The sequence below is a fragment of the Antechinus flavipes genome, chromosome 4, assembly GCF_016432865.1.
Source record: "Antechinus flavipes isolate AdamAnt ecotype Samford, QLD, Australia chromosome 4, AdamAnt_v2, whole genome shotgun sequence".
Taxonomy (NCBI): domain Eukaryota; kingdom Metazoa; phylum Chordata; class Mammalia; order Dasyuromorphia; family Dasyuridae; genus Antechinus; species Antechinus flavipes.
The window spans coordinates 371,480,175-371,503,027 of NC_067401.1; the positions used below are offsets into that span (position 1 = coordinate 371,480,175).

Sequence of the window (22,853 nt, forward strand, 5' to 3'; positions counted from 1 at the left end):
ATGTTATCCTTTTAAGATAACATATGGGGGCAGCTAGATGGGGCAGTGAATAGAGCACCAGCCCTGAAGTCAGGAAGACCTGAGTTCAAATCTGGTCTCAGACACTTAACACTTCCTGGCTGTGTGACCTTAGGCAAGTCACTTAACTCCAATTGCTTCAGCAAAAAACAAAAACAACAGCAACAAAAAAGATAACATGTGAACATAGATATAGAATTGAACGATACTTAGGATCCAACTAATCAAATGCTCTCATTTTGCAAATGAAAAAATCGAATCCCAGACAAAATAACTTTGGATCTAATGCATATCTAAAAATAAATCCTGAATTAAGATGTTCAAAAAGGCAACTTTCATTAAAATGCTGGGATCTAGAAACAACAATAATAATACCTAGTGTAAACATAACATTTTAATGTTTGTGAAGCACTTTAAAAATATTATCTCATTTGCTCCTCACAATAGCCCTCAAAGGTAGATGTTATTATTATCCCCATTTGACAGATAAGGAAATTGAGGTAGCAAATGTTAAGTAACTGTCTAGGATTATATCTTTAAGACATATGTAGATTTGACCTCAGTTCTTCTTAATTCCAGATACAGCAGACTATCTACTGTGTTACCCAGATGCATCAATAACAATATTAACTCAGGTTATAACACTTCTAAATAGGTAAGAGATATTTGATGCCTTATACCTTACAACGTATGGAAGAAATATAACCTGATATATTCTGATGAGAGTCATTAGACCAGTTGACAGTAGACAATTGCAAATAGCATTTGCAAATAGATTTCTATTTCTAGATTCTATCTAGAGATAGAATCTCTTTTTATTTACCACCATCCCCCCTCCTGTTCTTTCATAGTTCCTAATACTTGTTTTAGAGTCAAATATCTGGATTCAAATTCCACTTCCTCCCTAATATGTCACTGACAGTGATTCTTCTGTTGGGAAAAGAAAACTTCTTGAAACATCAGATGTGATCACTAATGTTATCACATTTAGTCACTTAACAGACAATCCCAATTATCACAATTTTCCTTGACAAAAAGAAGAAAGTAATTGAAAGAAAGCAATTTTCAACAAATGGGCAAACACAAGTCAATTTGCAGTAGAAATCAATAAGGTTAATCTGATTGTCCATGCATGAAGTAATCTTCAACTATTTTTTCTTAAATGAGGCCAAAATAGTCAATAATCTCTGACACATTACACCAAGGTATCATGACTTCTAGGTTGTTTGATGGGCTCTAAATACATTTATGTAGCTCTGAAGTGCCCAGATATCTTGCCTCTTATAGATGGCTCCAGAACCACCTAAAATTGTATAATCTATCCTATTTGACAGAGGACACCAAGTGAGCAAAATGTGGAAGAGAAGAGACACATCATTAGAAGAGGAACTATAAATGAATCAAAGATAAGTGAAAAAGAGCTTTCTGACGCAGTAAAGGATCTAGAGTGAGTTGTACTATGGGTCAGGGATTTGAACAAGGTTATTGCATTTAAACATCTAAATTTTAGGACAAACATAGTGCAGAAAGAGAGAGAGAGCTGATGGAAAGCCAGAAAGGTAAAAGATGATTGGAATACTATAAGAAAGTTCCTAGAACTTGAACTTGTTTAGAAATAATAATTCCCTGCTCCAAGGAGTTCATTTGATTAAACCTGGATAACACAGTTTTTGAGAAAGTAAAGAAAACTATCTGAAAAATTATAAACAATTAATTTTACTTCCAATTTGACTTAAAGCAATATAGAAATTAAGATTTATAAGATAAATATTAATATGTTTTGAATAATGAGTCATTTCTCTCCTTCTGGGAAAGTGCTAAGATCATCCTTTGGATCAATATAAAGACAATTTAAAAGGGGTAAAGGAGCAAGTGATATACCCCCTTCAGAGAATGGAGTAATGAATCCACTTGTACTTTTATCTCAAGGCTCACCCCAGGATTCTGAATACGATAGATACTTACTAAAGATTTGTGTAATTGAAGTGAATTTTCTAGATCTTTTCTTTCTTCCAATTTTGCAAACTAAGTTAAACTAAGTCAGGATGAATCAATAAACTCATTCTTCTGGGATCTAGTAAATTGCTTTTAACTCTGCTGAATGGCAGCTTAATCAGTATCCCTTGGGTTCTCATACCAAGAAGGTTAAGATAAATGTGCACTGATTAGAGCAAATGAAATGAGACACAACTTGCTGGCTATGAAGAGTCCCTCATAACTGCATCATCTCCCCATTGCTTCTGATTTCAAATAACCATCTTGTTGCTCTCCTAGTTCACTTGGCAGGTTTATGATATAGGTAAGGGGAAAAGAAAAAGAAAAGAAAGAAGAGGAAAAATGGTATTTGAAGGTCAGTGGAAGAGAACAGAAAAGGAGAGAAAGAAAAGAGATATGTATGATGGGGAATGAATGGTAGAGGGCCACTGTTATGTTAAAGCCTAAATTATCCCTTTTTTCTCCAGAGAATGCAAAAACAGCAGTTCTTTACATACAAGTTACCTGGATGAGTTCGTCCAATTCGGTTGCATTGACACAAGAATGTTGGGATATGAATGTCTGCTTCTGAATCACAATGGTGGTCCTTCGTGAAATCTCATGAGGTTGCTCCAGAGCTTTGAACACAGTGGCTCCAATGATCAGATAGACGACAACCACCAGAAAAATCGTGGAGACTGTCTTCCATTTCATAACATTAATAGTTGTATCACTCTCCACCCGGGAAGAAAGTACTGTGGGTTTGGTAGAAAACGAGAGCCTCGGTTTGGAGTTCTGAGTGGCAGATTTAGGATCCAGCAAGTCAGGTGCCGCCACTAGTAATAACAGAGAAGGAATGTTAGGTTGGAGTTGGCTTAGAGTGTTCTGGTTGGGTTAAATTTCTTTCTTTCTTTCTTATTAAGGGGCCAGCATAACTTACAGCTCTCCTTGCTTTCCTGGTAGAAAGTAGCTGAGCTCTAATATTCAGACCAGACATCACCTCCTAAAACCTCAGAACCAATAGCTTTGATATGGATAGCTGCCCAGAGAAAGGGTTGGGATCTTTACTCTCATGATGTCATATGATATGAGAGAAGAGAGAAGAAATAGACCTGGAAACTTGAACAAGATGAGAATTTATGAAGAATACACTTTTAAAATTCCAAATTTATAGTCTTGTTATTAACAAGCTCTTTTTTATAGCTCTATTCCATGCTAGGCAATAAATTGGGATTATTGGATTTTTTTTAAACCTATATACTTGAAATGGATAAAAAAGATTAAAAAAAAAAACACTCATAGCTTCTGTTCTCAAGCAGCTTACAATCAGAATAGTCAGAACAATATAAGAAATAATTTGTTATTTTGCAATTTAAAGTAAGGATTATTTTTATACAGGTCCTCAAGATACCAACATGTTCACACATAGAAAATCAGCAGTAATTATATATCACTGAACCTTCTTTGCATCATATAAACTTTTTTTCCTATTGTCCAATGAGATCTCAAAATGAAATTTCTTCTTTCTTTCATTCTTTTAAATTGTTGTATATTAAAAAAAAAAAAAGAAAGGAAGGAAGGAAGAAAACTCACTGGTACTTACAGGGACACAATCCTAGTATAATAAACAGATATTTGAATAATGATTAATCACCCAGAAAAAAATAAAATTTAAACTTTGTTTCATACCCTTGTATTCTTGTACTTTCCATGCTCTGTAAAAAGATAATTGCTCCATTAGGGTATATTTATATTTCCTCTCATAAATTCTCATATGCTTTGCTTGTAACTATGAAGCCATTTATTATTTATCTCAGTTATTTAAAAATATCATTAATGGATTCCCATTTAGAAAATAAGAGACACACTAGAACTCTACCATGGTGGGGGGAGGGGAGAAGGAAATCAATCATCTACTGAAGGGCATTTGATTATTTCTATCTCCACAAACCACTGGAATGGCAATATTCCACTAAAAATTTTAATCAAAATATTTTTGATTTACTATATTTACAAGTATAGTACTTTGCACACAATAACCACTTAATAAATGTTTGTTGATTGTTAGATGGAAATGGATTGGAAGTATATATATATATATATATATATATATATATGTATATATATATATATATATATGTATATACATATATATATGAATCCAAATAGAAAATATTATAGTAGCAAGTTCTCTAAGTATATAGTCATAGAATGAATTATTAAATTGCATATTTTGATACTTTAGTAAATTAATTTGCTATATTGTACAACCAAGATACACTCATTAATGTTGATGATACAAGATACATATTAGTTATTCTATTCACACCCAATTCATACACAACTGAAAACGTAAGTATTAATATGTAGTAAGGAATGAATACAAGATGTCATATAGTACATGTCTAATTTCCTCTTCCAGACTATCTTCTGTGAATTAAACTGTACAGTCACCAACCATAGTTCCATTTCATTAAAAAATCTACAGTAGCACTTAGGCAAAAAGCTTTGTACACAAAGCTATTTAAAGCTCTGGATTTAAGTACAACTATAATGTGATGGCGGATGAAAAAATGGTCTCTTCATTGAGTAGAAGTCATACCCCTCCTATATTTTTCTCAAGAAAAAAAAAAGATATAACCTCTATCACAGCTGTAAGCCAATATACAATGTTTCTTTCACCTACTAAAAAAATTTAAAAGGAAATTTTCTGAGGACACCTCAATGTATCCAGATAAGATAAACAAATATATGGATATGTATGTGTAATTCCCCCCAAAAAATATATTCAGCTTCAATAAATAATGTCTGTGATTAAAATCATTATTATTACTTTTTGAAAAATATCTGATTATACAATTGAATATAACAAGAATGCATTTAATCTTATATAATTAAGAAAATTCAAAGCTCAGACTTCCTAAAGATTCTTTTCAGTCACTGTTCTCAAGGAAAAACATTACAATATTGCTAAGTTTTGATTAGATAGACAGACAGATAAGCTCTATTGACATAATTGGGTGACAAATAATACAAACTCAAGCGATAACTGAGCAGAGCAGAACAGAATTAAGTCTTTATCCCCACATACTGTACTCAATGCTTGGAAGAAATCTCAGAACTCCCCTACATCCTATTTGCATAAACACAGACACTCCCTTCAAACAGTGTTTTCTAACCTGATGAATCTGGGAACCTTAGAAAAGTACTTACTCCTCAAAAGATCATCCCACCTTTCCTTATATACCTATAATAGTCAAGCAATTTACTTTTGGAAGAAGTCCAAATTTTTCTTTTTAAAATTCAAAGAAATTTACTTCCCTCAAGCAATTAAAACTTTTTTTTTCAATTGCCAAAAGCAAACGAGGTATCTGTTCTAATAGATAGGTATGTAGAAATTTTGGTGAAATCCCAGATAAATACAAAAAATAATCTTTTTTCCCAAATTCAAATATGGGAAATCAGTGAGTTTGCTTGATATAAGCCTAAAAGAGGCTATTCTAAGAAAAGAAATAGAGGTTATATCTTTCCCTTCTCTCTTTTCGCCTTCAGGAAAGAAGGTATCTAAAGTAATGACAGGTTATTCTTACTCAGATGTTCCCCCATCCTCACCCATTTACTTATGCTTCAAACAATCTTCGGGAGTTGACAGGAAACCTGATGCTGGCAGAAGCAAGACTTCAGCACCACTTATGCTCCTCACACAGCTAGCAACAAGTGTGGACAACCGCCTAACATAACCTTACACAATTCTAACCTCCCCCTCCCCCGCATAGACCCCTCCTACTATTACCCTTCACCCCTTCGAATCACAAATCTTGCAAACTATTCAAAGCAAAATTCGATGCAAATGCAAAAGTCCGAGATACTTGGCGGGGAGGGGGGAGAGAGAGTGGGGGGAGGGGGCGGAGAAGACAGGCAGAAATAGGGGGAAGAAGAAGGGGTTAGAATAAGGCAGAAAAAAAGTGGGTTTGTCCCTAAATGATCTGCTCACCAAGTGAGACCCAAAGTGTTGACCTTAAACAGAGTTCGGATGGACTACCTACAGCTTTGAGAAAGCCTAGTGACCATCCCTTGGGACGAAGTGGCCCCAGGGAGACCAGAGGGATGATGCCTGGGAACAAGGGATTTACCTCCTGCACTGGAGCCGGCTGTCTCCTGCGAGGCACTGGAAAGCATGAGGCATGCATGCAGGTTTCAAAACCCGGGGAGGGGGATGAATTGAAAGGAGGCAGGCTGGAAGGGAGGGGGGCCTCGAAGCTTTAAGAAGAAAAAAAAATTCACGCCGAGGTACTCACTTCTTATTCACAGACTGGCTGCGCGCTCCGAGTTTCAGGGGAAGGCATTTTCCCAGTCTTTGTTTTACTAGGGGGGGAGGCAGGAGCAAGCGGGGGAGGGGGAAATAGACGTGAATAGGAAAGGTGGGGGGAAGGGGGCGGGGGGGGGAAGGAACTGGTGACTGGCTAGCCGCAAAGAGGACTAGGCGAGAAGTTGGGTCGTCCTGCCCCTAACCCACTTCCAAGGTCCCCTAGGCCCAGGGGGGGCAAGGTGCTGCTCCGGAGCTCTCTCGCTTCAGCTGTCACCGGGTGGTGAACAAGAGGGTGCTGGAATAGGACTGCTGCTGGTGCTGCCACTGCCACAGCCCTGGGGGCTCCCAGGCTCTCCCTCGCCTCTTGGCTCTGTCACTGGGCGCCTTTGTGTCAATCGGTCCTGTCTGCGCGTCTGTCCGCCCCTCAGTCTTTGTGTGAGAATCTCGCTCAGTCCCTTTTTGCATGTCTTTGTGTATCTCCTCTCTCCCAAGTCGCCCCCCTACCCCCAGTGCGTGAGCGCGTGTGTATGAGCGTGTATGTGTGTGTGTGTGTGTGTGTGTGTGTGTGTGTGTGTGTGTGTGACACACAGTCACGGTGTGGCTGCCTTCTTTCCCCACCTCTGCCTGTCTCCCTTCCTCTCCCTTCTCTGCTTTTCTTCCTCCCTTTCTCGCCCTCCACCGCCGCACCACAGCCAGTCTCCTTTCCTTCCTTTCAATCTTCCCTCCTACTTGTCTCCTCCTTCCTCCCTGCCTTTGCTCTTCGCTTGTCAATCCTCCCCCAATTCCAGAGAAGCTCCACCATTCTGCCACTTTGTTCTGCCTGTGTCTTAGTCTCTGATTTTTGCCCCTTTCCCAAGCTGGAAATAGAACTCTGTTGTGCTCAATTGGCTTCTCTCTTCCCCTCTGTGCCCTGGTCCCTGACCTTGCCACCATTTTCTCTAAAACCAGGTGATACACACTATTCTCAGGTATATGGTACTCTAGCTTCCCTGCTTCACCCAACCCTTAACCTCATCCCTGGAATCCATGCACTTAGTCCCTCAGAGCTGAAGGAAAGAGGTAGGATGTCTTGAGTCCTTAAAAACGTTCTTCCCTCTCTCTCTGGTATTTTTTGCTCTGAGCTTGGCATTTCGCTCTTACTATGAATCCTAAGGCTAAGTATGTGGAAAAGAAATCCCAGTAGCTGGGTTTCCTCTTTCTTACTTGGTACAGATGTGAGAATGTCCATCTGTCCACTCCCCTGCCAAGCCATCCATCCCAGCAACCATTAATTCTTCTTCCCTTACTCCCCTAGAGAACTCTGACCAACCCTTGCTCAGATAGAATGGGGGAGGGTGGGAACTGGGGAGGATGAGTTGGGGCAGGAGAAAATAGATGTGTCAGGGACAGGAACACAATGAAGGGATGCTGAAGGATGAAAGAGGAAAAAGAATGATCTTCTAAGGAAACTATCAGTTGCCAAGAGTTCATGGAGGTACACAGTGTACTGCTCAGTGGGGGCAGAAGAGTAGCAGAAGTCTCATGAATGAGATCAGTTCCCTCCACCTCTCTAAAGTCCTGACTTTGTCTGGTCCTTTATCTATCCTCCTAGGAATCATTTTCCAGGATATTCTAAACGTGTGGCCATAGTCTACCTAACATTACAGTTGAGAGCATAAGAGAAGAGAGAGGGTGTTTAGATTAGAAACTCCTGTGCTAACAAACGAATCATTTTGCAGTTCACAAATGATTTAACAGGAATAGAACCAAAGCTCCCAGAGTAATTATTTTCCCTTTCCAGGACTGCAGCATGAATTGCCTGCTGTGTTCCACTCTCCCATCCCACCAAATACATCAAATAACTGCATTGTCATGGCAAAAAGAAATGCATGTCCTGTGATAAGTATACCTTCATAGTGAAACCCAGAGACTATATGAACCCAAGTGATTCCTAGTACCCAACAGAGCTGCATGTTGTGTTTAATGAGGCTAAGAAATTAGTTAACATATATATATATGAAATTAGTTAACATATATATATATATATTTGGGAGAGGCTAGTTAAAAAAACTTTTGTTCACACAAGAGTGATGAAAGTATATACTTTCATCACTCTTGTGTGAACAAAAGTTTTTAAACTAGCCTCTTCCAATTCCATATCCTTTTTTTATTCATCGAAAACCTCAACTTACTAATCATCATTCCAAGTTTCCCTTCAGGTTTCTGAATATTGGGTGTATTCCTAATAGTGGAATTAAGACATTCTAGAGACTATTTTTATGCTCTTCTAGCATTGTTTCAGATTAAATAATCCCAGTTCCTCTCATACTTTTCCTTAATTCTCCTCTTTTCCCAACTCATTGAGTTTATTTTTTCCTCTTCTCTAGATTCTATAAAAATCAACTACTACATCTTACTCAATTTGTGGATCTCCAAGTCAGACTAAGGACTGACTAATGCTAAATATGATGGGAAGTTACTTCACAGTTCCTTCATACCATAGTCCCAATAAAATGTTTCCTTTTAACTAGTGGTTCACCACAATATTGAAATATCAGTTCCTTTTGAAAACTGACAGTCCTTTTTCATCTCTATGTATAGCAAACAAACTGCCTCAATTTCATCCTTATATCACTCCATGGATTGACCTTTCCTTTCTGAATGTAGGAGTAATATTTAAGAACAAATGTGCTTTGCAAATAGATTTTTTAAAATCATATCCATGAGAACTTTTCACAAAAGAATCCCAATAAATCTATCTATGGACCTATCTTTCTTTTCTTGTATATACAAGTTTATGGGACCAATAAACTATTCCTTATATGGCTATCATCCATTCTTATCAGCACCATCCTCAATCCTCCTGCCTATGAGTACCTACTTTTAAATATTTAGAGACAATATAGGGTACAATATAGGAGGCAGTGTCATCTTGAATCACATATCCTCAGTCACTCAATGTTTGAAGCAAAAAAAAAAAAAAAAGGAAGGAGGTTGGTTTGTATATCATTTCATTTGGGGAAAGAAGAAAATGGGATGGTTTATCCTGTTTACATTTATGCCAACAGTATTGGAAAAATAGAAAATCCCATAAGACTATTTTATGAAGGATCATTTCTTTTACTAATTTCCTTCAGACTTATCCTGGCTTCCTTTTTTCTAGGAACATTGACTAATTTGCATAGAATTTAGAACAGGGAATTTAAAAACATCACATACTAAACAAAATTTCAATTGAAGAAATGCTACAATGCTGTTTCCCAATTTTTACTTAGCTCAAGCAGCAGCTCTGAATATCCTGAATTCAGTTTAACATTTATTTTCCTATACAACCTTGGCCTATTCTAAATGACATGATAAAAATGAGTATGTCATTGGAATGATTCTTCGAAACCCTGATTATACCAGTAACCTAGTTGGAGACAGTTGTTTGTGTTTCTCAGGGCCACCGGCAACAGGCAACTTCAACACTTATTTCTTAACCAAGATTGTTGTTTAGTTAACCCAGTTAATGCTGAATGCTGAAGTCAATTTCCCTACTACAGAATAAAGACTAGGAAGTCTTTATTCATAGAAAACATAGCTAAAAGTTATAGTTGACCAAAAACACAATGTAAGCCACTTGTAAAATATAGTGGTCCTCTAAAGCAATCTAATTTTTCAGTGATCTTTGATTTATTTCATCAGCATAAGTATTCTCTCCCCCTCAAGGATCTAGTAGCTTATGTTTGAGAATTGCTGTGGTCAAAAAGTTCGTTACTTTGGGTGGAACAGGTGATATCTTCTCTGAACTTAGATAAACTAGACTTCAAATAAAAGATACACAGTCAAGCAGAGGCCTGTTCTTGATAGAAACTGTTTGACAGAAACTGATAAAATTTAAGTTCCACCAGTATAACTTTTAAAAGTCAGTTAGATGGTGAAATGGATAAAGTTCTCAACTTGAAATAATGAAGACCTATGTTCAAATCCAGCATCAGATGCTAGCTGTGTGATCCTGGGTAAATAATTTAACTATTACTTCAGTATTTGGAGGGATATATTTCTATGTGGAATTAGCTTTACTCTGTATGACTTCTAAAGCAGAGTGACATAGCAGAGTATGGAACAGTGATTTAGAGACAGAGGACCAGGATTTAAATCCCAGTTGTGGTCCTTATAACCTGTGAGATATAGTGAAAGTCACACATGCACTATGATCAGTTTTTTCATCTTTAGAATAATAAAATTGCAAAATGATGAAAAAAATGCTTTTAAGGTGTCTTATTAGCCTAAACCTGTGGTTTTATGGTCTTAGTGTAAAAAGTATTTGAGTCAAGAATATGAGGCCCTAAAGTTGAATCCTGACCTCTACTAAATGTTGGCTGAATCACACTATTTTTATGAGCCTCAGTTTCTTCATCTGTAAAATGGTGATAATCAAATCTGGACTACCAGCTCACAGGGTTGTTGTGAGGATCATAATTATGATGTGCTTAAAACACCTTGCAAAGAAAGAAATAAAAGTTAGCTATTATTAATTACTTCATAGTGAAACCCAGAAATTATATGAACCCAAGTAAGATATAAAAGTTAGCTAGACCATATGAACCCAAGTAATTACTTCAGAGATAATATTTGAATATAAGGAAAATCTCCCCAATAATTCCAGGTCCAGGTCCAAGAACGTATGACAGCTAGATGGTGCTATGGACAGAGAGCCTCACTTAAAGTCAAGAAGACTCATCTTCATGAATTCAATCTGGCCTCATACTCTTCCTAATTATGTGACTCTGAATAATTCACTTAATCTCATTTGCTTCTGTTTCTGTAAAGTAAAGTAATCTGTACAATGAAATGAAAGAAATGACAAACCACTCAAGTATTTCTTTCAAGAAAATCACAATGGGGTCACAAAGAGTGAGGCACAACCAAAACAACCAAACAACAAAAAAAGTATGCATTAAGCTCCCTTTTATAGAAATGAGCCTCTCCTCCTGTGGAATGTTCAAGAAGAGTCTGGATGACTATGTGTAAGGCACTGATGTAGATGCTAAGGAGATTCCAAAGAAAGATAATATATAGTATATAAGTAGGAGACAAGTGAGGAAATAAGATGTTCACAGCCATACAAAGTAGGGTTTGAAAATTAATAGGAGAGAACATTCTATTTCAATGGGAAGAATGCCTTCTAGTTGAAATGATCAGGAAAGGTTTTATGAAGAAAGTAGATTTTAAGGAGGGTCTTTGGATTGGATTTTGATTGATGACAATGCTATGTGTCAAGAAGACATAGGATATGAGCAATATATTGTGCTGCATTAAATTTGAGATGAGTCTTGATGACCATTAAGTCCCTTTCCAATATAAAGATGTTAGGTTAAATGGTCACTAACAGGTAGCAATGATATATAAACATTCACTCTCACTTCCAATTCAGCTCTTTATCTTAGCCCAAGGTCATCCAAATGCACTTGTCTTTATGATTCAAAAGTGCCAAAGAAGACAAGTAGATGGGGAAGGAGATAAAATAAAGGACATGTTTTAGATAGAACAAAGCCAGAAGACCCTGAGTTCCCATCCAGCTTAAGTTAGTTACTGTGTGACTCTGACCAAGCCACTTTCTTAACCTCTATCTACCTAAGTTTCCTCATCCTTAAAAAGTCAAGATAATAATAGTATCTGTTTTCCAGGGTGATCATATTTAATGAGATAAGTCTTTTGTGAACCTTGATATAAGTGCTAGCTATTATTAGTAGTAATGATAACAGCTGCATCCAATTAACATTTACTAAAGACCTACTTAACACAAGAGTAGAGACAGAATGCTATAGTAGATAGAGGACTTGTCTTAGCATTAAGAAGGCCTATATTCCACAGAGAGCCTTGGAGAGACTTACATGAACTGATGCTAAGTGAAATGAGCAGAACTAGGAGATCATTATACACTTCAACAATGATACTGTGTGAGGATGTATTCTGATGGAAGTGGATTTCTTTGACAAAGAGAAGATCTAACTGTTTCAATTATTCAATGATGGACAGAAGCAGCTACACCCAAAGAAAGAACACTGGGAAATGAATGTAAACTGTTAGCATTTTTGTTTTTCTTCCCCGGCTTATTTCTGAATCCAATTCTTCCTGTGCAACAAGAGAACTATTCGGTTCTACACACATATATTGTATCTATACTGTGACATATTTAACATGTATAGGATTGCTTGCCATCTGGGGAAGGGGGTGGAGAGAGGGAAGGGAAAAATCGGAACAGAAGTGAGTGCAAGGGATAATGTTGTAAAAAATTACCCTGGCATGGTTTCTGTCAATAAAAAGTTATTTTAAAAAATAAAATTAAATAATAAAATTAACTAAATGAAAAAAAGGCCTATATTTGAATCCTGATTCAGATATATATTGACAAATTATATGAGTCAAGGATAGTCATTTAACATCACTTTTTCCAAGAAATTTTCTTGCCAGTTGTCAGATTGAGTGAGTTTTGACACCAGGAATTCTCTGCAATGATAAAATCATATGTTCAGACAAATAATAATAATAATAATAAATCTCTTTCTTCCATGTCTAACCTCCAAAAAAAGAATCAGAAAGTGAGCTTGGAATGAAACATTTTACAATTCATTCATTCAACAAATCTTAAATGCTTCCTTTGCACAAAACACTCTGGTAGGCACTAAAGACAACACAATAGACAAAGTTTAGATAGGAGATCCTATTCTTAAGGTGGAAGCAGCTAGATCAATCAGTGGATATAGTGTCAGGTCTGGAATCAGGAAAACTTATCTTTGTGAGTTCAAGTCTGACTTACTAGCTGTGTGTGACACCGCTTCAGTTTTCTCATCTATAAAATGAACTGGAGAAGGAAATGGCAAACCACAGCAGCGTCTTTGCCCCCCCCCAAAAAGAGAAAGAAATGGGGTCACAAAGAATAGAATACAATTGAAATGACTGAACAATAAAAATCCTTAAGTATTTTATTACATTTCAGCGGGAGAGATATGGTAAGAGTTATACATAAATAAATACAATATTAATGAGAATATGATAAAGGAGTAAGATTTTATAGTGCCTTTAATTCTGATAAGGATCAGATTTTATGAGATAATACGCAGAAAAACTACTATAACTATTTTGTTTCCAGATAAATACTTCTACTCCAGGATTTTCCAACTTCTTTCTAAAATCAGTATAATAAACTGCTATCTTTAGGAAATGAACATTAAGCTATCAGTCTACACTTTATTATCTAACATTTTCTACCTGTGACAATCACAGGTAAATTCCCCATGACATTTATTGCCTCCCTAAAATGAATTCATTGGATGCATTTTCAATTTCTCAAGGCCAGGCAAATAAATGCCATCAAACATGAAGCTCTTCATTAGAAGCACAGAATCTGGGTAGTTTGTACTGCATTTTGAATTTTAGGAAATCTAATTTTCTGCAGTCAATCCTATTCTTGCCTTCCAACCATTTGCAGCATTTTGAAAGCACCTAAAAGATCACTAAGTAGTGGCTTGCAGGCACTGTGTCTTTGTGAAGAGTAGGTCAAGCTAACTTAATGCTTGCTTTCTAGGACAAAGTAAAGGGTCAAATATACAGCAAGAAAACAAGAAGAAAGTCTGCTTAAATATAAGAGAAAAAATCTCAAGTATAAGGGTAATTGTAACATAGAATGCAGGATAGAAATGGATAATCAAGGTTGGAAAATCTTTAAAAATTGATTTCTTTTTAAATTATTTACATGTGTGTATATATATATTATAATTTAGATATCTATATATTCAGAATTCAATCACAGAAATCTTTAAGGTGATTTACAGCTTTTTTATTCTATAATTAAATGAGTACCTATTTGAGCTAAATTACCAAGAAGTTTCTCCTGATAAAACTTCCAGTTAGGTGATAAAATGCTGGGCTTCAGAGTCAAAAAGATCCATCTCCTTGAGATTAAATCCATCTCAAAGATTTAATAGTTGTGTAATCCTGAGCAAGTTGTTTAGCCCCCTTGCCTCAGTAAAATGAGCTAAAGAAGGAAATGGAACAGCACTACAGAATTTTTGCCAAGAAATCCCCAAATAGGGTTACAAAGAATTAGACATCATTGAAAAATAACTGAACAACTAATTTGTTCAAAGGTATCATGTGGAAGAGAATATATATTTATTTTGTATTATTTCTAAGGGCAAAGTTAGAGTCAATGGATATGAATTACAGAAACTCAGATTTCAACTTAAAAATAAGGAACAACTTTTCAACAATGAGAACTAGAAAAGTAATCACAAGAGTTCAGTGCAGGGACTCACTATGTAATGAATGTTTTAACAATAGAAGTGTGCAAGAAGGGACTGGTAAAGAGGTTCTGTAGAAGAGATTTCTGCTTTCAAAGTGATATTGGATTAGATAGTTTCTAAGACCCCTTCCAAAACTAAAGAATCTATGATTCCACTCAATCAGTACTATATCATTTTCATTTGTTACATTTTACCATAATTATTGCCATTTTATATCATGAATCCTTTGCCTTTCACACTATATAAAGTTTTTAAAGCCTGGAAAGCAGGTTCCTGGTTGTTTTTTTTTTTTTAATTCCATTGTAACTTCGTGATTTCTAATTTTGCTTACCTGTTCTTTATTTGTTTGTTTATTCTTCATTGGGACCAGTCTCACCCTTAGCCACAGATATAAAGTAGAGCAAAGACAGTTGGATCCTAATTACCTGTACATATTATTAGCCACTTTTTAGAAATTGCTTCAAGAAATAAAAGACCATGGGAGCATTTATTAATTTCATATCCACAGTTGCAGCCAAAGAATACATTATAGGAGTGTTGGAAAGCCAACAGCAAAAGTATCCAGTGGCAAAGCCAAAGAGCAAGTCAAATAACCGAAAAAAGAGTCATTATTTATGAATATCAGTACATAGGAAATGACAATTCACAGAGCTTGCAAATATTGGGATAATTCTTTAAAAATTCACAGTGAATTGAGAGCCTCTGACTTTGCGAGAGCATGTCTTCTATAGGCAGCTAATTCATAAATGAGTATTAACTATCATTGACTTCTAGTATAATGTCCCAGTATTTGTCACACATAGTAAGTGCTTCAAATACCCTCAAACAGAGTTATAACTTGATATGATATCTGATGAAACAGAAATGCACCTTCAAATCTATGTTTAAGATAAATTTAATTGGTTAACGTATTTATGGATAGATGCCCACTAAATAGTGGAATGGAGACAGAGAGGTCAAGTTACCCTCCACCATGAGCAAAGACTCAGGTGAGGATTCCTTAAAGTTTCTGTTGTGGAAGAGGTCATTCATGAGGAGTTGGAAAAGGAGCAGCATGAAGTTTTGTCAAAAAGTAGCTCACCTTAGTATATCTACCAAGGGAAGGAGAGGAGGAAGTAGCCTTATAATATATAATATATACAATTTCATATTTTAACACATTACTATTGTTAAACTCAGTTTGTTCCACACTGAATAAGGAATGTGAGTGCTGTCATTGCCTTCTAAATTTTGGTGCCATCAGGCAAAAGCCCAATGACCCCATTATAAGTTACATATTTTCCAGACTTTTTCCAGTCTTTTTTTACCAGAAGAAAATTGAAGCTTTATGATTTCCTTATGCACAAGAATGATAACACCATCACTGAGACATACTTCTAGGATGAGCTTGCTTTATTACGTCAAAATATTCTCACTCATCTCTTCATGTTATCAACCACAGAGAGTTGGCAGATTCTCTATGACTATGAAACAGAGGATAATTACTGATACACAACAAATAGGCATTAGTTCAAACTGAATGCTATGGATGTGGATTGAAGTATTCAACTTGGAAATTGTTTTTTAGTAGTTCTGAGTGTCAATATCATCACTAGCACTTCTGGCCTTTCCCAATCATGCATTCAAAATGTGGTCCATCTCCTGTGCCGGTACCACAAACCCCACCATCAGATAATGTGCATGATGAAATAATAACTGAGGTCAAAATATTTGTCTCCAGGATTGTCACCAATCCACACAAGCTGCCTCTTCAATCCAAAGAAATACAAGACACATAAACATCATGCTAGACCTGCCATAGCCAATTATGCAAATTTATTTATGGAATTTTAAAGCACCCACCAGGAAAACATTTGTGCCCAGAATAGGAACTACAGTATTATATAAAACCATGCAATTAAAATTTGAGGGGAAGAAACAAAATAAGCAAAGTCAAAAATCTACCCCCCAAGTACATTGAAAATCAACTTGAACTAACAAAAAGTCTAGAGCATTATAAAGACTTTACTGATCTGACCCAGAGAAGCAGCACATTTGAAAGAGATCTATCTGGTGCTATCTCCTCTGTATCCTTCCCTTCTCCTATAGAAGTAACTTATTCCACTTGTTCCACTCTCCTAAAGTAAAAACCTTCTTAGAGTACAGATTGTAAGCAAACAAACCTGAAATTTAAGATCAATGTCCTTAATGTAATGAAGCCTCCATTACTCCAAACCTATGTTTCCCTCTCGTTATCTCCTCTTTCTTCATTATTGAAATCAAGTGTTTGGTTTTCTTCCCAGAAAATTTTATGAAATGTTGTTCCCTTCACGGGAATTCATGAATGCTAGGGTCATAGAATGTCAAAGTTGGAAAGGAATTCAGAGAGTTTCCAGTCCAAGTGTTTCCCAAATAATTAATTGTCTTTATATACATCCCCAATATGTGGGCATTGAGGTTCTGCTTCAGGTGATTCAGTTCTGCCATTGTTCAAGGCAATCCATTCTATCCACAAGCAGCTCTGCATATAAAAGTTTGGGGTCTGTTTCCTTCTATTTATTTCTTATGTAGACTCTAGATTGCTCTGTCTTCTTGTAAATTCCATTCTTTGGCTTTAGTTCTTGAACCAAGAGAAACAAGACTAATTTCTTTTCTATATAATAACAACTCTTTACATTTTTGAAAATGGCTCTAAAGCAAATACATAGGATTGCTTCAGTCTAAGGCATTCTGAGTTACTTTTCTGTATTTATACCAGAACGCTTAAATTTCCTTCTTAAAAGATGGTGCCTAGAACTTAATTCAGTATTTCAAATGTGTTCTGACCAGGGTATTATGCTACCACAAGTAACTACCACCTCCATGATTTTGTTTATTATATTTCAACTATTATGGTACCAAGATCCCAGCAATTTTGCCAGCCCAAATACACTGATCACTGATATTAAGTTAACATTCCTAGGTTATTTTTACATGGGCACAATACTCCAATTCCTGTGCCTGTATCATTGATCAAATGAGAGATTTCTAAAGTATTTAGAATAGTGCCTCGCATGTAAAGGCATTTACTAAATACTTATTCTCTTCCCCTTGAATGCCATTCCATAGCTATTCCACATGTCTGAAATAATGTTTTCCCCCAAAATCATTCCTATTTATACATTGTCCCAGCTTCTTTCAACACTCAACTCAAAGTCTATTTTCTTCAAGAAGACTTTGTTGTTATCCCTATTCCTCATTTCATTCCCTTCCTTATGAGACTATCTCCTGTCTATTTTAGATATATTGGGGAAGCTAGGTGTTGCAGTGGATAGAGCACCAACCCTGAAGTCAGGAGCACCTGAGTTCAAATCTGATCTCAGACACAACATTTCCTAGCTGTGTGACCCTGGGCAAGTCATTTAACCCCAATTGCCTCAGGGGGAAAATGTATTTTGGATCTATTATTATTGACACACTATCTCCCTGGTACAAATGTGAGTTCCTTAAGGGCAAGGACCATTTAGTAAGTCAAGTAAACAAGAATTCGTAAAAATGTCTACTGTGTGACAGACAATATGAAAAAATACAACTATCTCCCCCCAAAAATAGTCAACTGCTCTTAAGAAGCTTATAGTCTAGTGGAGAAAACATTCAGGCATGGTTTGCCTTTCTGTAGATCCTTAGCATAGTGTCTGGCACGTCATAAGTGATAAATAAATATTTAACTGATAGAGTGAATTTATCCTGTGTATCATTGCAACAAATGTTACTTCGTCTAGAGACTCCCACTTTGTAATTCAGAGCTGGGTACTCACCTGGTGGGTTATTACATATAATGCTGTGCCATGGTTCGAGTTATTGATAAAATATGGTGAACAAAACAATGTCAAGATCTCAAGACATTCTCCTACTCCATCTCTCTATTTCATGCCTTTTCAATGGCTGCCTCCTCCCCAAACCCTCATGTCCGGAAAGTTCTCAATTTTCTTTTTCCTGGCTTTTCTGAATTTCTTTAAGATTCTGTTCAAGACACTGACTAAGAAATAGTGATAGATCAGTGGAAGAAGTTAAATAAACATGACACAATAATCAATGATAGTAATCTAGTATTTGATAAACCTCAAAACTACAGCTTCTGGAATAAGAACTCACTGTTTCACAAAAATTGCTGGGAAAACTGGAAAATAATATGTCAAAAACTTGGCATAAACCCACATCTCATACCCCAATTCAAAATAAAGTCAAAATGAGTACATGATTTAGGTATAAAAGGAGATACTGTAAGGAAATTAGGAGAGCAAGAGAAAGTTTACCTATCATATCTTGAATAAGGGAAGAATTTATGTCCAAAGACCAACTAGAACATTATGAAATGAAAAATGGACAACTTTGATTACATTAAATTAAAAAGGTTTTGCCCAAACAACACCAACATAGCCAAGATTAGGAGGGAAGCACAAATCTGGGGAGGCAGAGGGTAGAATTGTTATTGCCAGTGTTTCTGTTACAGGTCTCATTTCTAAAATAAATAAAGAACTGTGTCAAATTTACAAGAATAGACATCATCTCCCAATTGATAAATGATCAAAGGACATGAACAGACAATTTTCAGTTGACAAAAATTCAGTTGACATCTATCGTAATATAAAAAAATACTCTGAATCACTATTGATTAGAGATATGCAAATTAAAACAACCACCTCATAACTCTCAGATTGACTAAGATGACAGGAAAAATGTTAAGTGTTAGAGGGGATATAGAAAAACTAGGACACTAATGCATTGTTGGTGGAGTTGTGAACTGATCTAACCATTCTGGAGAACAATTTTGAACTATGCCCAAAGGGCTATAAAACTATGCATATCCTTTGATCTGTCAGTGTCACTACTCTGAATTTTCTGCTTGCTAAGTTTTCTGAATCCCTTTAAGATTCTGTTCAAGATACTGACTAAGAAATAGAGTGGTACATCAGTGGAATAGGTTAACTAGACATGACGCAATAATCAATGGTTGTGATCTAGTATTTGATCAACCTCAAAACTCCAACTTCTGGAATAAGAACTCACTGTTTCACAAAAGTTTCTGGGAAAACTACAAAATATGTCTACTGAGTCCATATCCCAAGGAAATCATAAAGAAGAAAAAGGGCCCACATTTGCAAAAATATTTGTAGCAGCTATTTTTGTGGTGGCAAAGAATTTAAAAAATGAGTAGATGCCCATCATTTAGGGAATGGCTAAATAAGTTATGGTATGTAAAAGTAATGGAATATTATTTTTCTATAAAAATTATGAACAAGCTGATTTTAGAAAAGCCTGGAAAGACTTACATGAATTGATGGTATGCAAAACAAGCAGAACCAGTAATACATTATATACAGTAATAGCAAGATTGTGTGATGATCAACTATGATAGACTTGGTTCTTTTCTGTGGTTCAGTAATCCAAGGCAACCCCGATAAACTTTGGATGGAAAATACCATCTGCGTCCAGAAAGAGAACTATAAAGACTGAATGTAAATCAACACATGCTATGTTCACTTTTTTTTTTTTTTATTTTTCTTCTGTTCTTTTTTTCTCTTGTGGTTTTTCCCTTTTGTTCTGATTTTTTTTTCTCTCAACATGATTCATAAGGAAATATGTTTTAAAGATGAATGTACATGTATTTTAAAAATTCTGTCAAATCCCTTCTTTTGTAAGAAGCCTTTCTTGATCTCCCTGCTCACTGCTCACTGCTAGTATGTTACTTATAATGTTACTTCCAATTTATCCTGTATATATTGTGTCTATAGATAATTGTTTGTATGTTCTCTTCTAACTACAAATTGAATTCCTTGAAAAAGGGACTCTTTCTGCCTTTTTTATTATTTAGGCATATGAAAATAATATGGAAGAAAAACTGAAGAGAGCCAGTGTGAACTAGAAGAAAGGTCAGAAAAGGATCAGATGGTCAGGAGAGTCAGAAGAAAGAAGAAAGAAAAAGAAGGTGGAGAAGGAGAGAGAGGAAGAGGAAGAGGGACAGGAAAAGGAGGAAGAGAAGGAGGAAGAAAAGGAGGAAGAGAAGGAGGAGGAAGAGGAGAAAGAGGAGGAAGAGGAAGAGAAGGAAAAGGAAGAGAGGGAGGGAGGATGTAAAAAGGAAAAAGAAAGGAGGAGAGAGAGAGAGAGAGAAAGAGAGAGAGAGAGAGAAAGAGAGAGAGAGAGAGAGAATATATATATATCAAGGAGAGGAAATTGATTGACAGTGTCAAAAGCTACAAAAAAAGATTGAGAAGGTTGAGGATTGAGAAAAGACCATTAGTTTGAAAATTAAGACATCTCTGCTAACTTTTGAAAGAGCAGTTTCAGTTGAATGGTAAAGTCAGAAGATAACTTGTAGAGAGTTTTTAAAAAGCAGTTAAAAAAGCAATTGTAGGCAATCTTCTCAAGAAGTTTAGACCCAAAAAAATCAGGAGAAAGATATAAGATTATCATTGACAAGGATGGATAGATCAGGGGAGAGGGATTTTTGTTTTGTTTGGGGTTTTTTTAAGGATAGTAGAAACTTGTATATTGGTAGGCTAGTAGCAAATTAGCTGTTAGAAAAAGAAGGAGCGAAGATTAGTGAGAAAATGGAGAAATAAAAGACAAGTTATTGGAGAAGAGGGAATGAAACAAAATCATTTTAGTAAATGGGGTTTTGTCTTAGTAAGAAGAGTTCTCTCTTCTTATGAAACAGGGGTGAAAGGGGAAATAGTGGTAGAATATAGTAGTGCGCAATATTAAATGATTAAGACAAAATAAGAGGTAGATCTCAGTGAATTTTTATTTAAAGAAATGTAAGGCAAATATATTTGTGATGAGAGGCAAAAAGGAGCGAAACTCTAGGAAGTTTGAGGAGGAATGAAAAGGTTTGAAACAGCCATTGTGGTAAGTGAGATTATTTGTCATTTAGGGTGATACAAAGCTTTAGCTTGCCACAGTGAGGACCCAATTGAGATTTTATAATAAAAATTTCTAGTAGACCTAATCAGCATGGCTTGATGATTTTCTTCAAATTTTACTAAGCATATGTATAGGAATGATGGCAACAGATAGTGGAAGTAATTCAGACCTGTGGATTGCTAGGACAAAGTATTTTAGAGAATAAGAGAGCAAAGGAATCAAAGCAAGAACATTTTAGAGTTGAAATAGTTCTTTAAGGAGTCAAGATGAGGAACAATAGCCAGTATGAGAATGATGACCTGGGAAAGACCTGAGAAGTAGAGGATTTGAAATTATAGCAATGATGTAGAATAGTCTGTGTGGTTATAAAGCATAGAGCAATTAAGTGATCATAGATTGTGGCAATTTAAAAGAATTTCATAATTCACAAACATGAAAGTCATATATTTGTAAGTGATGACAAGATCAAAGATATAAACATCTTTGTGTGTGGTTGAAGTGGGGTAGAAGAGTAGGTCATGGGAAATGAGTAAGTTGAAGAAGTAGGATGCTAGAGGGTTGGAAGGAGTATCAGTATATGATGAGGTTCCCAAATATGAGGAAAGGGATTGAAGAGGAGAGGAACACTGTGAACTAGATCCTAAACTCATTGAAGAAGAAATGAGAACATGCTGGAGATTGATAGAAAATAATCACCAGAATCTTGTGATAAATATGGATTATATTAACCTCAAAGGAAGAGAAATTACTTAATTAGGATAATAGAGGGAACCTAAAAATGGAAATGGGGAACAAGTTATATTCCAACTCTTTCATCACAATCTATATAACCTTGAGAAAGGCACTGTGTCTTAGGTCCCTCATCTATAAAATGAAGATGTTGAACTGCATGGCCTCCCTAAAACTGAATCTATGCCTACTTAACTGAAACAAATAAATATTTACTCTCTCCTTGATGTTTCTCTGCTCCTGTTATATCCTGTTTATCTCCAATATACTTTAAAAAAACTCTTTTATAATCCTCTTTAGCATTTATTGCACACTTCAGTTCACAATGGGCCTTAAATTTCTTGCTACTATTCACAATGTGTATATAGAATATTGTATATAATAATGCAATGAGAAGACATTCAGTGAGCTTCTACTGTATGGCACTTAAACCTATGAATCACACCTAGAAGAGCCAGTAGAGCTGGTAATCTGAGCCAATGAATGTGAACAAAAGAATAATAGTAATGATGATAATGATGATAATGATAGCTCAGAATTCTATAATAATTTATAATCTAACAAAGTGTTTTTCTCAGAACAACCCTGTGAGATAACTCATAAAAATATTGTTTTCTCTATTTAACAGGTGAGGAAACTAAGGCTAAAGAGGTGATTTTTCCCAATATCAC

At 35.8% G+C, this 22,853-nt stretch overlaps 1 protein-coding gene across 5 annotated transcripts in view; it reads right to left on the reverse strand.

Annotated features, from left to right (window-relative positions):
* The window catches only part of KCNK2 (potassium two pore domain channel subfamily K member 2), a 291,790-nt gene that overhangs the window by 174,354 nt on the left and 94,583 nt on the right, over positions 1-22,853 (reverse strand). For 2 of the 5 annotated variants that reach the window (XM_051998361.1, XM_051998366.1), the window contains exon 2: positions 2,518-2,828. In XM_051998361.1, the coding sequence (XP_051854321.1) occupies positions 2,518-2,828 (311 nt within the window). Of the gene's footprint in view, positions 1-2,517; positions 2,829-2,932; positions 3,094-5,604; positions 5,704-6,290; positions 6,854-22,853 lie in introns of those variants that run through there. The other 3 variants (XM_051998364.1, XM_051998362.1, XM_051998365.1) reach the window with 3 other exon arrangements.